The sequence below is a fragment of the Quercus lobata genome, chromosome 2, assembly GCF_001633185.2.
Source record: "Quercus lobata isolate SW786 chromosome 2, ValleyOak3.0 Primary Assembly, whole genome shotgun sequence".
NCBI classification, from domain to species: domain Eukaryota; kingdom Viridiplantae; phylum Streptophyta; class Magnoliopsida; order Fagales; family Fagaceae; genus Quercus; species Quercus lobata.
The window spans coordinates 91,859,780-91,876,226 of NC_044905.1; the positions used below are offsets into that span (position 1 = coordinate 91,859,780).

General features: G+C 34.8%; 1 protein-coding gene across 2 annotated transcripts; it reads right to left on the minus strand.

Moving 5' to 3' along the window:
- Window positions 1–921: 921 nt before the first annotated feature.
- LOC115977198 (protein NPG1) lies at window positions 922–11,043 on the minus strand. Of its 2 annotated transcripts, none has more exons than XM_031098906.1 (5): window positions 10,582–11,040; window positions 10,083–10,335; window positions 8,774–9,978; window positions 7,004–7,151; window positions 922–1,644 (listed from the first exon to the last, which is right to left on the minus strand). In XM_031098906.1, exons 1-5 carry the CDS (start codon window positions 10,750–10,752, stop codon window positions 1,325–1,327), a joined length of 2,097 nt encoding a protein of 698 aa, XP_030954766.1. In that variant the 5' UTR covers window positions 10,753–11,040; the 3' UTR covers window positions 922–1,324. The 2 variants fall into 2 exon arrangements, with proteins under 2 accessions (XP_030954766.1, XP_030954767.1); XM_031098907.1 differs by lacking the exon at window positions 922–1,644 and adding an exon at window positions 1,651–5,036 and having other exon boundaries at window positions 10,582–11,043.
- Between the last annotated feature and the right edge of the window lie 5,404 nt (window positions 11,044–16,447).

Below are 16,447 nucleotides of genomic sequence, written 5' to 3' on the forward strand. Positions count from 1 at the left end.
GTGCAATACCTTAAACTCCTCAATCTCCAATTAAATTCAACCATGTGGTTGCATTGGCTAATAAGCATGTAGACATCAAAATTTTATGATGTATTCACAATCGTCCGATTGTTTATGATAAAATATTTTTGATCAAATTAATCTCCAATTGATGATATAGACGATCAGCGAATGAAATCAAGCCATGTGACAACATCAAATAAAGAAAGCCATATGACAGCGTCAGAAGAAAATACTTATATGGAAAATTCTTATTAAATGAAATACCAAATTAAATTCATAATTAACTCTCAATAAATGCTGAGAGAAAATTCCAAATCAAATGCTATTGAGTTGCCTGTAAATAGAGGCTTCTCATATGAGAAAAATGGGGGACTGAAACTTAGAGAGAAAAACTTTATTGAGTCATTGACACTTTGCCAAAATAGAGAGTCATTCCTAAGTCCAAAAGAGCACCCTTGCTCCCTCAAAAACCAAGCTCATTCCTCCTTTTAAAAATCAAAGTAGAGATTTTCTTTCAATTTAAATTGAGATCAAGCCAACGTCCCTCGCATCAAATCAAGTACGTTCAACTACTCATTCAACTTGGAGAAATTAAGACACGATTCAAGATTAAGCTTCACAACCCTTCGGATCGTAAAGTTTCTTAGAGATCAAATTAGAGGAGTTTATTGCATTCTTTCATTTGTAAAGAGTCACACAGAGAATTGTACTCACACATATACAAATCAATATAAATTGATAATTTGTTAGACTATTTCGTAATCGAGTGATTTATCTTTTACGAAAATTGTGTGTACAAAGCAATATAGTTGCATTTATTTGGAGAACCTAAGATAGTGCACCTAAAGAATTGTAGATAAGTTTTTTCCTTAGAGAGAGAGAGAGAGAGAGAGAGGAATATACAAAAGATATGTAGAATTGACACAAGGAAAATGAATCTATAACTTTCTTTCAACAAAACTGCTCAGTTTCTCAACACAGATTTACACAGCTGAGCAACAATTGCAAATTAACCAATACATCTTTTTAACCCCTAGTCACCGCCCTAATCTCTCTGGAAATTTACCCATCTACTATCAAATTAACTCCTTTCCACTATTTTCTTTTATTGCCCAGAATAAGTTAAATAACACAACCTTTTCCATGTACCTTGATCATGGAAGAAAAAATACAGACAGAATCCAAAACAGCAAATTAAATTGGCAAAACCATCCCCACGCATGGGCGTAGATTTTGTTGTAGAAATTGGGGAGGGAAGGATGTATATATCATTAAAATTTCCCCTAACAGATATTTAAAACCTTTGATAGATGGAAGCCAGTCAAAGAATGGAGTCAAAGCTTTCAATGGGATCAGATTCTTCAAGCATGGAAGCTGCCTGGAAGCAATCTGCAGCATCAGCTTTTCGTCCATCATCCTTGTGAACCATCCCCAAGTAATACCAAGCCATACGGTTGGTTGGATCTATCCTTAATGCATCTGACAGTAAGCTTCTTGCCACAGGCAATGCCTTCAAGCCTCTCTTCGACAACAGAGCACTAATTAAGATCTTGCATGGAACATGACAAGGTTCTAGTAGAAGGGCATTATTATAAGCAGCAAAAGCTTCTTGGAATTGTCCACGACCTTCAAATATTACACCTGGGAGAAATTACAAAAGGAAATGACAATTTTTACATAGACAATTTCTAAACCGGATTAGGTAATGGAACAACATTCTTCTCATATATTCCAGCATGTAACAAGCTTTTCAACTAATTATTTCCACTGAAAATTGATTATGATGATAAATATTTTTACTTTTATAAGGAATTTCAATAATTAAAGGAAAGCTCAATAAGAAGAGCTTCCTAAGGATAACAGTCAGAGATTCAAATGATCCATAAACTCAACTAAAGAGTTACAAACCACCCCCATCCATGTATAGCACCAATTAACTAGAACTTATTCCTTTTAATAAGGTTATCTATATTTGGAATTTTATCCAACGTTTGCAATTTATAAGAACATGATTTCCTTCAATACTTTGCTATTCCAAATGCACTTCCATTGGAAGTGCCTTTTAGCACCTCCCAAAAATTCATAAGACAAATGCACACTAAATTGACCATTGCTAATAAGTCTCCATCTCATACAGTCAGCACTACCCTCAAAAGAAATATAAGAATATGATAACTAAATGAGGTAATACAGCCCCCTCAGCTCCAAATCATGAAAATTATGAATCAATCTGAGATTCCGATAGTGATTACTATCCTCTGCTCTAGAACACAACAAGGAAAACACTGATGCATCTACCCGCCACAATCAGATAACAACAGCAACCACACTTCACTAAAATGACCATTACTAGTAAGTCTACATAACATAGAATAAGCACCACCATCAAAAGAAATATGAGAATATAATAACTAAATGAGGCAGTCCAGCCTCTTCAGCTCCCAATCATGAAAATTATGAATCAATCTGAGATTCCAGTAGAGATTTCTGCCTTCTCCCCTAGAACTCAACACGGAAAACACAGAAGCATCTATTCACCACAATCAGATAATTATAATAATAACAGTAATGATAATCATTATTATTATTACCAATGAGCTCTATCTCAAACCGCAGTTCTTCTTGCCATAAGAAGGATGGCGAGTAAGGTTGAGATCAACTACCCTCTTAGGTAACACCCATTTAATCCCAAAAGCTCTAAGGACTACACTCCACAAAGCATATGCAACATCACCATGGATCATATAAAGATCTACCGTCTTCCCATTACACCAACCAATAAAAAAGAAACCACCCTTGACAGTATTATCATTTTTTTTTTTTTTTTAATATAAGAACCCTGACAATATTATCATAGGTTGGAATCTTCCCCCAAGCTGCTATAGTAACAAAGAATAAACCCTCTTTGGTGCCTTTACATGCCAAATACTCTTTCAAGGGAAAGCATTAGCATCGGTGCCTCAAATAGCCTAATAATAAGAGCAAACATCAAACTATCACTCCCTTTCAATCTCCATCTCTCCTTAGTACAACCCTCCCTCCTACAGATATTTAAATATCAAATTCACTTACTCCAATTCCCAATATCCAATTCCTAATTATGAAAACCTCCGTGGAAGAACCCCTCCCCATCATAGGTTGGAATCTTCCTCCAAGCTGCTATAGTAACAAAGAATAAACCCTCTTCGGTGCCTTTACATGCCAAATACTCTTTCAAGGGAAATCATTAGCATCGGTGCCTCAAATAGCCTAATAATAAGAGCAAACATCAAACTATCACTCCCTTTCAATCTCCATCTCTCCTTAGTACAACCCTCCCTCCTACAGATATTTAAATATCAAATTCACTTACTCCAATTCCCAATATCCAATTCCTAATTATGAAAACCTCCGTGGAAGAACCCCTCCCCATCATAGGTTGGAATCTTCCTCCAAGCTGCTATAGTAACAAAGAATAAACCCTCTTCGGTGCCTTTACATGCCAAATACTCTTTCAAGGGAAATCATTAGCATCGGTGCCTCAAATAGCCTAATAATAAGAGCAAACATCAAACTATCACTCCCTTTCAATCTCCATCTCTCCTTAGTACAACCCTCCCTCCTACAGATATTTAAATATCAAATTCACTTACTCCAATTCCCAATATCCAATTCCTAATTATGAAAACCTCCGTGGAAGAACCCCTCCCCATCCAACTGCCTATCCATTACTGAATGAACAGAGGCATTTTTATCAACTGAGTAGGCATAAAAATCAGGGCACATCCTTTAGAGAATGATTCCCACACCATGTATAATACCAAAGCCTTGCTTGTGTGTCGTCCCCCACATCAAAATACACATATTGAAGAAAACTGTCCCACCTAGCCCTAATACTTCTTAATAAGCTACACCCATAAGTCCATATAACCGATTTTGAAGTCTATTTTCCCTATTCCTCCCAGTACTTCATAGCTATTACCCGACACCATAAAGACGTGCCTCATTCTCAAAGCCTCATACTTCATAGCTACCACCTGTTGCTGAAAATTTGCGTCTTCATTCCTAAAGCCATAACCATTTTCTTAATAAGACTTGTTTAAACTTCCTAATACTCAAACCACCTACACAATGGCAGAACAAATTGTGTCCCACACACCAAAGAGGATTTGAACTTCTCATCCAAGGCACCCCACAAAAAACATCTCTATAATCTCTTCAGCCTATTATTAACAATGATAGAGGGAATAGTAAATAAAGAGAGAGAGAATATGTTGGTAAACTCAAAAGCGCATTTTTCAACAGTGTTAGCCTGCCTCCCTTTGACAAATATAACTTCTTCCAAACAGCCTACATTCCATCTTCTCCAAAACAAATTGTGCCTTAAATATTTAGGTCTCACCAACAAACTCAAGGTAAGTTAAGTCTAGCAAAGCTTTTTTGACACCTAGAAATTGATCGGACCACACCAGTTGTTTATATATCAAATTACATAAAGAATTTAATCATGCAAAGTCTAAGAACTGATTCCAGAATTCTAAATGCAGAATTTGAAAGGACAATTAGACTACATTAATCTTAGATTGATGACCGATCAATGTGATATGTCAAAATTTCATGAGATAATGGATAATATATCTAGATTTATACACCTTGTGAAGAGTGTGTCGAATTACTTTCAAAGTTAGGCACAAGAAACAAGGAACTTGTGCTTAAAAATTAAAATTAAAATCATTTAAAGAACTACATGGTAAAAGTATACGTTATCAAAAGTGCTAATTGGTTAACCAGTAAGGTCTCTTGGCATCCTTGCTTGGTAAGCCTCTCAACATCCTACCAGAAACTTGGATCAAATTCTTCCTTCACTATGGATTGCAAGGGTTTTGGGAAGGATGAGGGCTACCTTAATGCTGCATAACTCTTAGGCCAACCATGCCCAAGTATGTTTGAAAATATCATCATCTAAGTACATTGCCAAGATATTTTTATGAGTTAGGATGGTGCTGGTTCCAGACCAGTCTCAACTGGAGTTTATCATTACAAGAAGACAAGACCTGCAAGATTTCTACCTGCATTAACATTTCATGTTCAAGCTAATCTGAAGCAGCTAAAAGCATAATAAAGGCACAACCTATTTTATATTAAGAGAGTTTTTTTTTTGGATTGCTCATGGTCAAGGCAATCCCAAAAGTTACCAAATGCAAATGTAAAATCCATTAACCTGCAAAACAAGAAACAAGCAAGTAGAGAGCAGTTGGAGTGGACAAGATGCTAAGACTTATTAGAGCACCCATTTGCTCTACTATTGTCAAACACCTTGGAGTAGGAGGATTTAACCAGCTTCCTCAGAGAGGCACCATCTTTCTAAAGGAGGAACTGACGCAGGACAACCAGAATAATATTGAAAGAACGGAAAAATAAAGGATATGACCTAGGAGTCAGCACCTAGGCCTTGCTTGGAGTCAGCACCAAGCGGGGAAAACCACTAGGAGTCAGCACCTAGGGTAGACCTGGAGTCAGCACCAGACCAAAGAAAGACCAAACGGCCATTATTTTCATTCATCAAAATATCAACTATCTCCTCAAGGAGTACAATGGGTTGCTTATAAAGGATTACTAAACCCTAGTTCTAATTGGCTAGGAAACCCTAATTGCCTTATTACAAAAATACCCTTACTGCTAAATTAAAATACTAATAACCCAATAAACTAATATGACCTAAAACATAAAAATACAATTGACTAACAAACATAAATAATACTAAATAATAATTTTCTTGCATCTCCCGCATCAGGAACTCCCTAACATTCAATTATAAAACCTTCCCATCTCATTTAGCCCTTTTTTATTTCTTATTTCTTTTTCTCCTTTATTGCACAGCAAAGAGTTTGAACAATCTCACAGAATTTACTTGTAGGAAGAATGGGTTCAAGCACCATCTGTAAAATGACAGTAGTTCCTCTTCCTCAACAGCGATGAGGAAGCCAAACTATATATTTAGTCCATTGCCTTTCTAAAGAAAGAACAGAGATAAAATAAACTTACCATGCTAGTGAAAAGACCGACAATTATAGACAATAAGGAACATTTCTCAATGCATAATTACTTATAGTAGGTAGGAACAAAAGCAAATCAACAAAAAATGTTGGCTAAAATACTATTTACACCCTCTATGTTTGAGGTTTCTTCTCAATCAATCCCTTAATTATGAAAACTTACAATTGACACTCAAATTGTAACAATATCAATGTGCTCCTTCATCAACAATAGAATCTTGCTGTAAACCCACACAATAATGACATTGTTTTGGACAGTAAAATAGAATAATGTCATTTTTACGCAAAAAATGTGGCAAACCATAACAGATGGGCACACTGACATCGTTGATTCGTTGTAATAGTCAAGGGTGTAAATTGCAAGGTTTTTTTTTTTGAAGGTAAAACAATAGTAACTTGAGAGACATAACAGAAAAATTGATGGTAAACGAAAGTAAATCCCTCCATCCCAAAATAGACAGTGCGTTGCAAAGGGCACACATTTTAATCAAATAAAAGAAACATAACAGTCTTACTGAATGCCTTAGGACCTTAGGTGGGCCAAGAAATGTGAGTTCAAATTTAAGGGTAATATCGGAAGTTAAATGGATTAATGTTTTGGGACGGTCCAAAAAGGAGAGCATCCCACTAAGGGACTAAAAATTTAAAATGTATGCTTGAGAGACAAGAAAGGGCTGTGTTCTGTTCATGTTCCAAACAAAGTTGTTTGTTCAAGGTTCTTTATGAATATTGCTATATTCATCTTATGTCCTGTAAGATCTACCAGATTTTGATTCTACCTCAAAGATTAGAGGTCAGCCCTTGCAAGCAGCTGGCTTAGTTTAGAGTGCAGGGCAGTTCTTATTGGTAGAAAATCAAAAGCATGTAATAAATATCATTGTACTGTCATGTAATGTCAATTTCCAAGGAGTTTAGAAATAAGTCACAAAAATTAATTTGTTAGTCACTAAAGTTTCATTTCTTACCTTCTGTGTGCAGTGCTTCTACAGAGTACTGTTTTAGCTCTCTAGCCTTTCCCAAGCATATCTCTGCATCCTTCCAATGTGAAAGACTAGAGTATAACTTTGCCAGACCATGCCAAATTTCAAATTCATTGACTTTATCATCCACAGCCTATCATATAAGAAAAGGCATAAGATCAATTGTTGAACAAAAATTCATCAATCCATATTGTTTTTGCACTGTGTAGTGTTTTCTTTTCATCAAGAAACAAAACAAAACCAATCAAGTTTTAAGGACTTATAAATTGGTAGACAGTTTGTGAGCCAATCAGATGTGGTTTATAAGAAATAGAAGCCTTGTGGGTTTTAACAATGCATCATTAGGGAAGTGGCTGTGGCAATATGCCACTAACCAAACTCCTTATGGAGAAATGTAGTAGCTTCAAAGTATGGGCGTCTTGTGGGTGATTAGACTTTTGCTGTGATTAAGGAACTGTATGGTTTGTCCCTCTGGAAGCATATTTAGAAGGGTAGGGGAGTTTCTCACAATATGTCAAATTTGGGGTGGGTAATGGTCTCCGAGTTTGATTTTGGCTTGATTTGTGGTGTGGGGATACAATTGTGAAGGATGGCTTCCCAATGTACCATATAGCCTGAGATAAGGTTGCTCTAATATGAATTGGCATGATGGGGTTCTTAACTAGGATGTTTCGGTTGCTAGATCTATCAATGATTGGAAGGTGGGGAGTTTGTGGTCGTTTATTGGTATTCTTTATTCCATTAAAGTAAATCAGGATGGGGAGGAATGGTTGATTTGGACCCCCTGCTAGAGTGGTATGTTTGCGGTAAAGTCTTACTATCGGGTTCTTCCAATTACTTTCCATGGAAAAGCATTTGGAAGGCTAAAATTTCCTCTAAGGTAGCTTTTTTCTCATGGACAACAGCTTGGGGACACATACTTACTATGGAACTAAAATTGCATCTTTCACCTACCATGCTTGATTGGCTAGCTGCCCTTAGTGGCCATTCTTTTTCTTCTTTAGAGGAATTTCTTGATTTACATAATTTTGATTGATTCTTTGTTGAATCCTTAGTACACTGCCTTTGTACTTGGAATTCTTTTTCATTTCCTTTTTATTTTCAATAAAGCATAATTAAAAGGTCGTATCTAGTGCACAAAGCTTCCACTTCAATAAAGCATTTTTACTTATAAAAAAAAATAAATAAATAAAGGACTTACAAATTGCAACAAAATAACAATTTCCACAAAGGAGAGAAGTTAGTACATATTATATTAGAAAGTAGTAGCTACTTACTTCAAATTGTTGTACAGAGAAACTCATTAAAATATTGTAAATCTTGCCTCCATCCTATAATCACTAACTTATTGATTTATTCATCAATTTCATATATAGTAGCTTTCTCATGCATCATTTACACTTTTTGTAAGGTAAAGCTACCTTCCCTTTCATAAGGATAACAAGATTCAGATATCCTGATTGAATAAGGGGAATAATTGTAAGATTTCTTCCTTCAAAATCCATTGCATCTGGTTAAATTTCTAATATTTGAACTATAATTATGTCCCTGTAAGTAAAATCTTTAAATATTGATAAGATATGCTAAAGCTCCTACGGAGACATTACATAATTACAAGATCACAAAATAATTCCACATCTGCACCACTTATGCCAATAGATTAGGAGTGACACATTTATCCGAAATTATTATTGGAAAAGTAAAAAACTCTTCTTCAATTGAAATAAAGCATGCAAAGTAGATTAAGAATCAAACCTGAATTCTAGGAGGCCCAAATGATTTCCTTTGAGCTTGAACCAATGCAAGGAGGTAACGATAAGTTTCAATAGCATCCATGTGTAATGACTGGGAGAATTTTAGTTTTGCCTTCAGCCTGAGAAGTGGTCCTTGGTCCCATTTTGCAGTCTCGTCTAAAGCAGCATCAGTAACCACCTCAGCCTCTGAGAATCGCTGTTGAGCAGACAAAACCAGGGCAAGAAATCTCCAACCTTTTAATATGGATCCCCCTGTTTCATCAATGAACTGCTTTGCACATCGTAAAGCAGCAGTCAAATTTCGGTGCTCTGCATACTGAACACCCAACTCAAAAATTAAGTCAGTATTATTAGGCTCCAAAGGAATAGCCCCCTCTAATGACGTCAATGCTTCAGACTGAAGATGAGACCTCTCAAAGTCAGAGGATGAAACTTTAGTTTGTTTTCCCAAACAAAGACCCAAAGTTCGAAGACCCACACCCTTTAAATGCTCATCAATCCCCTGAGCAAGATTAATTGCTCTCCGTGCATACCCCACTCCCTCAGCAGCAAGATGGGAATCCTCACTGCATATCTTGGCAGCCAATAACAGTGCGATTATGTCATCTGGTCGTTCATGTTTATGTAAAGATTTCCTCAATAGATTCAATGCAGCTTTGTTTTGTCCAGCTCCACTGTAGCATAGAGCTAAAGAATTCCAACGGTCAACTCGATGATATACCCCAGGCATGATCTCTTCAAGTTGCTTAGCTAAAACAGGTGTTTGGCTGCATACAGATAGTGCGAACGTTAGGTGATCCATTACAGATGGATCCCATTGGGTCTTACCAAGGATAAATTTCCTCATAAGAATCATCAAAAGTAGAATTGCCTCTTCTAGATTATTTTTAGGTACATATGAACCATCAATCTGGACAGCTAAACTGGGTGGACCAGCCTCCACTCCACCATACAGCAAAAGCACTGCATAGCCTTTCTGAATTCTAGCACAGCAATCATTATCAAGGTTCCATTGACTAAGAAGGGCACGTCTGTAAGCAGCAATTGCTTCATGATAGAAACCAGCCTGCTTCCAGAGATCTGGAAGGAGCTCTACAGCTTGGGTGACTATCTCTTGCAATTTATTGTCAACTTGAACATCAAGTATGCCCTGATAGAATATCTTTTCCACAGCATCAAGCACGCTTTTACATTCATGAGCAGCCTCTGCAAACCCCCAATTAAGACAACAAAAGTTACACTTCCATGTGTGCTCTTATAATTCAAAGTTGCTATAAAAAAGAGAGCAAAAGTTAATTAGTTAAACTTACCACTTACTCTCCCCAGCTTTTGAAGAGACTTGGCTTTTAAGTATATGGCTTCAAGAACCAGGCTTGCAGCATGCTGTGAGACTGCGTGCACTGATTCAGTGCGAAAGCGACCCCTCCTGGAAGACGGTTTTTCAGCAAGGGAAGGCTGCAATCTCTGTATAGCAGCTTGCAGATCAATGCCCTCAAACACACGAAGAGCTCCTTCTACATTACCTCTTTGATACTCTAACTTTCCAAGAAGGGATCTTGCTTCCTGTAAATTAAACCATGGAGGCATCTCAAATACATTACATTTGAGCCAGAGCTCTCATTGACCTTACATGCCCTCTACTATCTATATCAAAATTCGAACAGACAAAATGAACCCATTTCTTTAAAAGTGGATTCATGGTCCTACAAAGGTTTAAAAAGCATTTTTATGAATGAAGAAATCAAAATGGGATCTAAAAAACGAACTACATTTGAAAATGAAAATGGAAAAAAAAAAAAAAAATAGAACCTCGAAATTGAGTGATAAGCCTTCCCGTAATGAAGCTTCAGCCTCTTGAATATTTCCTTGATCGAGCTTGGCTTCAACTTCTGTTGTTTTCATGCTAACCCCATTAGCGCTAACTTTTCGAACCCATTCCGAATCCGATTCCACATCCGAGTGATCTCCCCACAACTCCATTTTTGACTTATTACTACCCTTTCTTCCTTCGAATTCATACCATCATCCCTGAACAACAAGCATTCAATTCTTTTTTCTTTTTCTTTTTTTTTCAGAGGAGATCTTTACCTTTTGGTTGAAAATTCAGAGAGAGAGAGAGAGAGAGAGATGGGATCTGAAACGTGAATCTAAATAATGTATATTCGGTCGTTTTTTGACACAAGAGAGAAACCCCAAAAAAGGTTTGTTCCATTTTTTTTGTTTTAAATTTTTATATATTTATGCGGATGCGAGGTCATCACTTACTGCACTCTTCTGTCTTTACCGTTTCCCTTGGTTTCTTTGCCACCTCGGCTATCCTTAAAGAAACAAACAAACACACGCACAACAATTATGGAAAGAAATTAACCATTGTGTTCAAACTTGAAACTTGATATAGTTTTATTAGCACCAATCACGTTATCTTATGCCGTATTCATTAGACTTTTATATAAACTTATTGAATGTTTAGCCATATATATATATATATATATTGAATTACTTCTCTTTTTATCTTTTTATTCCTTTACAATAAGTTTAGCGACATCAAATTTCTATAGGTTCACAACTGTTAATATATCTTATTATAATTGGAATATAACAAAAGTAACGTAAATAATGGTCCCATATAAAAGTGATATTACATTATTAACACAACTTCAACTCAGCATTCATGTGATGTTTCTAAATCTAATAACAAACACCGATAACCACCATCATGAGTCACCGTAAAAACACCTAAACTCGCTGATTGAAAACAAATCAGCCACCGTGTTATTTAGATAGTGACCGTAAGTAATTTGCAATTCAGGCTTTATATTTTGGGACTTGTTTGTTTTTTAGTTTCGGATTTGCATTTCTAATTAATTGTTGCATTGATAGTAATTTTTTCAAAAATTATTTGTAACTATCACTGCGCTCTCTTGGCGCGATAATCACTCCATAAATACAAGCATTTGTGGGGTGTGAGGAGTAAGGGTCAGGATTTAAGTCTCCAAGAGAGAGTTTCATACACATATACACTTAAATTAGAGTAGAGTAGAATTTTTATTTTTTATCAACAAAAGGAAATTACTTGTAACTCTCTAATTGCAATGAAGGAGGAAAAAGAGACATTATGAACCTAAAAATCCATACAAGATACGGAAGAACTATGATCATATAAGGTGTGGGAAATGAAAAAAAGTTGGGCACAATGTTAGAACATGTCTTGACGATGAGAGAAACAAAGGAAAGCAAACAAGAAAGCAAAAGAAGTAGGTTATGTTGTTTAAGCAGACAAGAAAACAAATCCATAGAAGGTTTGAATTTGATCAGTTTTTGTTTAAGGGACTAACACTATCATTCTTTGTAGGCATCACAACAGAACAATAAGACTTTTGAAATAAATAGCAACATGCCATCTGTTGGGCCTGCAGTTGTTGCTAGAGCTAGCTTGGTAATTATGAACTCATCTACATTTGATGACGTACTTGTTTATATGTTTGACCATGTTGGACTACGTGTTTGACTATGTTGGGCAACTTGTTGGTGCTACACAAAACAGTCAAACTCAGGTTAGTTAGCTCACAAATTATATTTATTATTAGTATAGTGACATAATAATTATTGTTCTAAATATACATCTATTCATAAAGTATTATGGATGGTGAAGTAATAATTATTTGCTAGTGTGTTTCGAGGTAGCATACTGCAGTAAATGTTTACATAGGTAGATTAATTGTGGATATGAAGTACTGCTGATTTGTTTGTTGTAGGGAAAGAGAGTTCCAAGCTTCACAAGGAAGATGACTGGGAGATCTGAGCAGGGGAGGGCATTTTTTGTTGGTGATGAGCATGGCAATGTGGTCCATCCCAGAGGGAAGAGAAGGCCACCGAAACGTGGACCTGTTAGTCAGCCTCTTTACGAGAAGATTTTTAGAAGCATGGCAGTCCCACCAAACACACACTGATCAAAGAAGCATGACATAGAAAAACTGACATTGGAGTGTCCCAAGTTCCAACAACCATACTAAGCTTGGCTCAGATGTGCTTCTTGAATACCAGAAGTGCAGCCTATCATTTTTGAACTTTTATCATTAACAAAAGAAGTCAAATAGCATATAATTGAGGTTTTCCTAGGGTAGAAGATATGTTTGGTAACTGTTTTTTATTCTTATTCTCTATTTTCAAAAACAATTTTCTATTTTTGAAACTAAAAAACTTGTTTGACAACCTAAAATGAACAGAAAACAAAAATTGTTCTCAAAACTCAATTTGTAAAGGAAATTGAAAACATGCAAAAGACTGTTTTCAGTTTCTACTTTTCAAAATTCAATGAAAACATGCATTTGTTTAATGAATTTGTCTCGTTTAATGAGTTAGCATTAGAGTTCAAATCCTAGTAACAACATATTTTAGTATTTTCTATTTTTTTTTTCCTTCAAAAAACTTTTTTTTTTTTAATTTCAACTAACAAAACATGTTTTTTATTTGAAAAATACAAGAAAATTGTTTTTTTTTTTTTATTCCCAAAAATAAGTTTTTGAAAATATAAAACAAAAACTATTACCAAACATAACTTTAGCTTTTATGTTTTAGTTTTCCTACATAGAAAAGTTATTTAAAATGTCAAATAACATTTATTTGGGGTTTTTCTAGAGGGGTCATAAAAGTGATGTTAAAATTTTCCTAAAATGGATTATTAGTCAATGCCTTAAGGGCACTCATTAGCATTTTCCTTTTTTTAATATGAAAATACACTCTGTCTTTGTTTAATTTAGCCAAAAGGCTTATATAGAGCTTAGAATAACTCTCTAAGCATGGGAAAATGAAAATAACATTTAAAAGATTACATTTTCAAGACCTTGACTCATAGGAACTATAACAAAATAAATGACTTGTCTACTTAGGAAAACTAAAGCATAAAAACTAACCATTCCCTAGGAAAACCCCAATTAAATGCAAATTGACTTTGTAAATGACTTGTTTGCATGGCGGAACTAAAACATAAAAGCTAACTATAAAATGTGCTTCAAAAGATGGATTTATTCTTTTAGACTCTTATCCCTTTGGTGGATTCCTTGGGTGGCAAGTTCTGGTTCTATATCTCTTTGGGTAGTGTTTCTGTATCCCATAGGGTGGTGAACTATATATCCCTTTTATTTATTAAGTGTTTGGTTCAACTCATTGTATCATATTATATTCCAGCCATCCTTCACCCCTTTATCAGATCAATTTGGTTTTTCCTTTAAAATTCTGGTATCACAAATTTTGTAGTCTTTTTTTGGATACCACTAATTATGTCATTTCTTAGAATGCACAAATAGAACTAAGTGTTTATTTTGTTTAGCTTTTGCACTTGTTGCAAGAAACAAGGTTTTATTGTCGTGATAATTATTGATCTCATATAATCTTGAAATGTTGCAAGCATAGAGGCTATAAGAAGAAAATGTAATGCAAATGTGTATTTGTAAAAATTCACACTCAATAAAAAACTTGAAATTTAAAGATTTTATTGATGTGATTTTTTTTTTCTTAAATGTGTGACAAAAAGCTAAAATTTAGTTTATTTTCAAAAAAAAATTAGAGTTGGATTATTTACCTGAAGTAAAAAAGAAAGTTTGTTTAAAGCAAAATCCAAACACATAATTAATATTAAAAAAAAAGTCAAAATAATTTTGATATAAAAAATAGGCTAAAGTGCAAACTACACCCTTAGTATCCGTTTGGATACGGATGAAAATCCAACGTTTTGCTTTTCGCTCTTTTTTTTTTTTGGTTGAGAAGAGCGCCATAAGTGGGATTATGCACTGTTCAATGGGTCCCGTGCATTGTTCATGGGACCCACAAACATCTTTTTTCAACAAAACTTTTATTAAAAATGGGTCCTGTGGTACTATTCACATATTTAAAAATTATTTTGTTACAGTATTTTTAGTTTTCAATTTTCAGCAAAATAAGCAGTATCCAAACACACCTTTAATGTTTAGGAATCTTTAAATTTTACACCCTAAAGTTTTAGAATTTTGATTTTACTTCATAAAGATGTATCTTGTTTGTATCATTAGCCCCTCCATTTATATTTTTCCATTAAGTGCCATATATCATGCTACTCATGTTTAGTTTGTCCAATAAAATAATGTTATATAGAATAATGAAAATGACGTGAATAATGGACACAACCAATACTTATAATAAATTTCACAATAAATTTAGTTTTTACTTATAATATAATTCACAATAAATCTCATTATTGTTAAAATAATTAACTGTGATACTATAAACCCACCAAATTTACTCAACCTCTCAATCTATAAATTCACAAACTATGAAAATTATTGCTAAAAAGTTGCATCGGTATTCGGTAGCATTATTTAATCATTAAACTTAGCTAATTGTAGCACCTTTATGCAAAAAAATAGTGTTGTGTGGCCTTTTTTTTCTTTCCACGTATCCACTTAAGGACAACAGGTAAAACTTGATGAATTGGAATTTTTTTTTGCATTTAGTTTCATTTTTATAATATTTTAGTTAGTTGTCTAGTTTGCAAAACCATTGCAAACTAGCATCTCGAGTGTTTAAAACTTGAGTTCCAAGATAGAACTCAAGTTTTTAAGACTCAAGTTGCTAGTGGTTGCAACTGATGTGGAAAAAAATTCACAGGAAACTCGAGTCTAAAAACTCGAGTTCCATCATTTACTTTCCCAACGCCTATTCTTCTTCTTTTCTTTCTCTTCTCTCCTCCAGCTCGTGCTTCTTCTTCTTCTTCTTCCTCTGTTCTTCTTTCCTCTAGCCTGTGCTTCTTCTTCTTCTTCCCTTGTTCTTCTCTCCTCCAGCTCGTACTTCTTCTTCTTCTTCCCCTGTTCTGCTTCTTCAGATCTATGTTCTCTAGAGAGGTCTTTGGATCTGGTACTTCTTCCTTCATTTATGGTTCTTCATCTTCATCTTCATCGTCATCTTCATTCTGCTTCTTCTATGGAACTCGAGTCTTGTGACAAAAACATCTCCATGTCAGTAATTAGAACTCGAGTCTTTAAGGCTCGATTTCTTCCTTGAACTCAAGCCTCAAAGGCTCGAGATGTTATTCTCCTCAATTCTTTCCAATTCTTACTAACTAATGACATAGTGTGGCAAATTCATGCTACTTTGCAAATTAACCCTAATGAATTGTTTTAGAAATTTTTTTCCTTCCCTTCAATGGCTACACTGCAATAACTACAACCAGAGATATTGTGAGGGAGGAAAGTCTTGGTGTTCAATAGTAGTGTTTATTCTCTTTCATAGTTTCACTATATATTTTTTTTATTTATTTTCTTCATTTTCTCTTAGATGCCCTCTTTCATTGTATTTTTTCTTTTTTTCTTTCATTCCCCCAACAGACAGAGCCCGACAAAATTTGATCTATAGCACAATTTTAGAAAAATTTAAAATGAAGTTATTTAGTTATGTAGCACATTTTTGGAACTCGAATTTATTAAACTCAAGTTCCAGCCCAAACTCGAGTTTCAAAAATGTGCTATATAACTAAATAATTTCCTTTGGGTGCTATTTTTCTAATTTTTTTCTAAAAATGTGCTATTTGGCAAATTTTGCCTACAAAGCCCACTGAAATCAAAGAGAACTCAAGCATGAAATGGGGATGGAGGAAATTTAGCATATAACTTGTTTTTTTTTTAAACATATTCATTAGTAAACA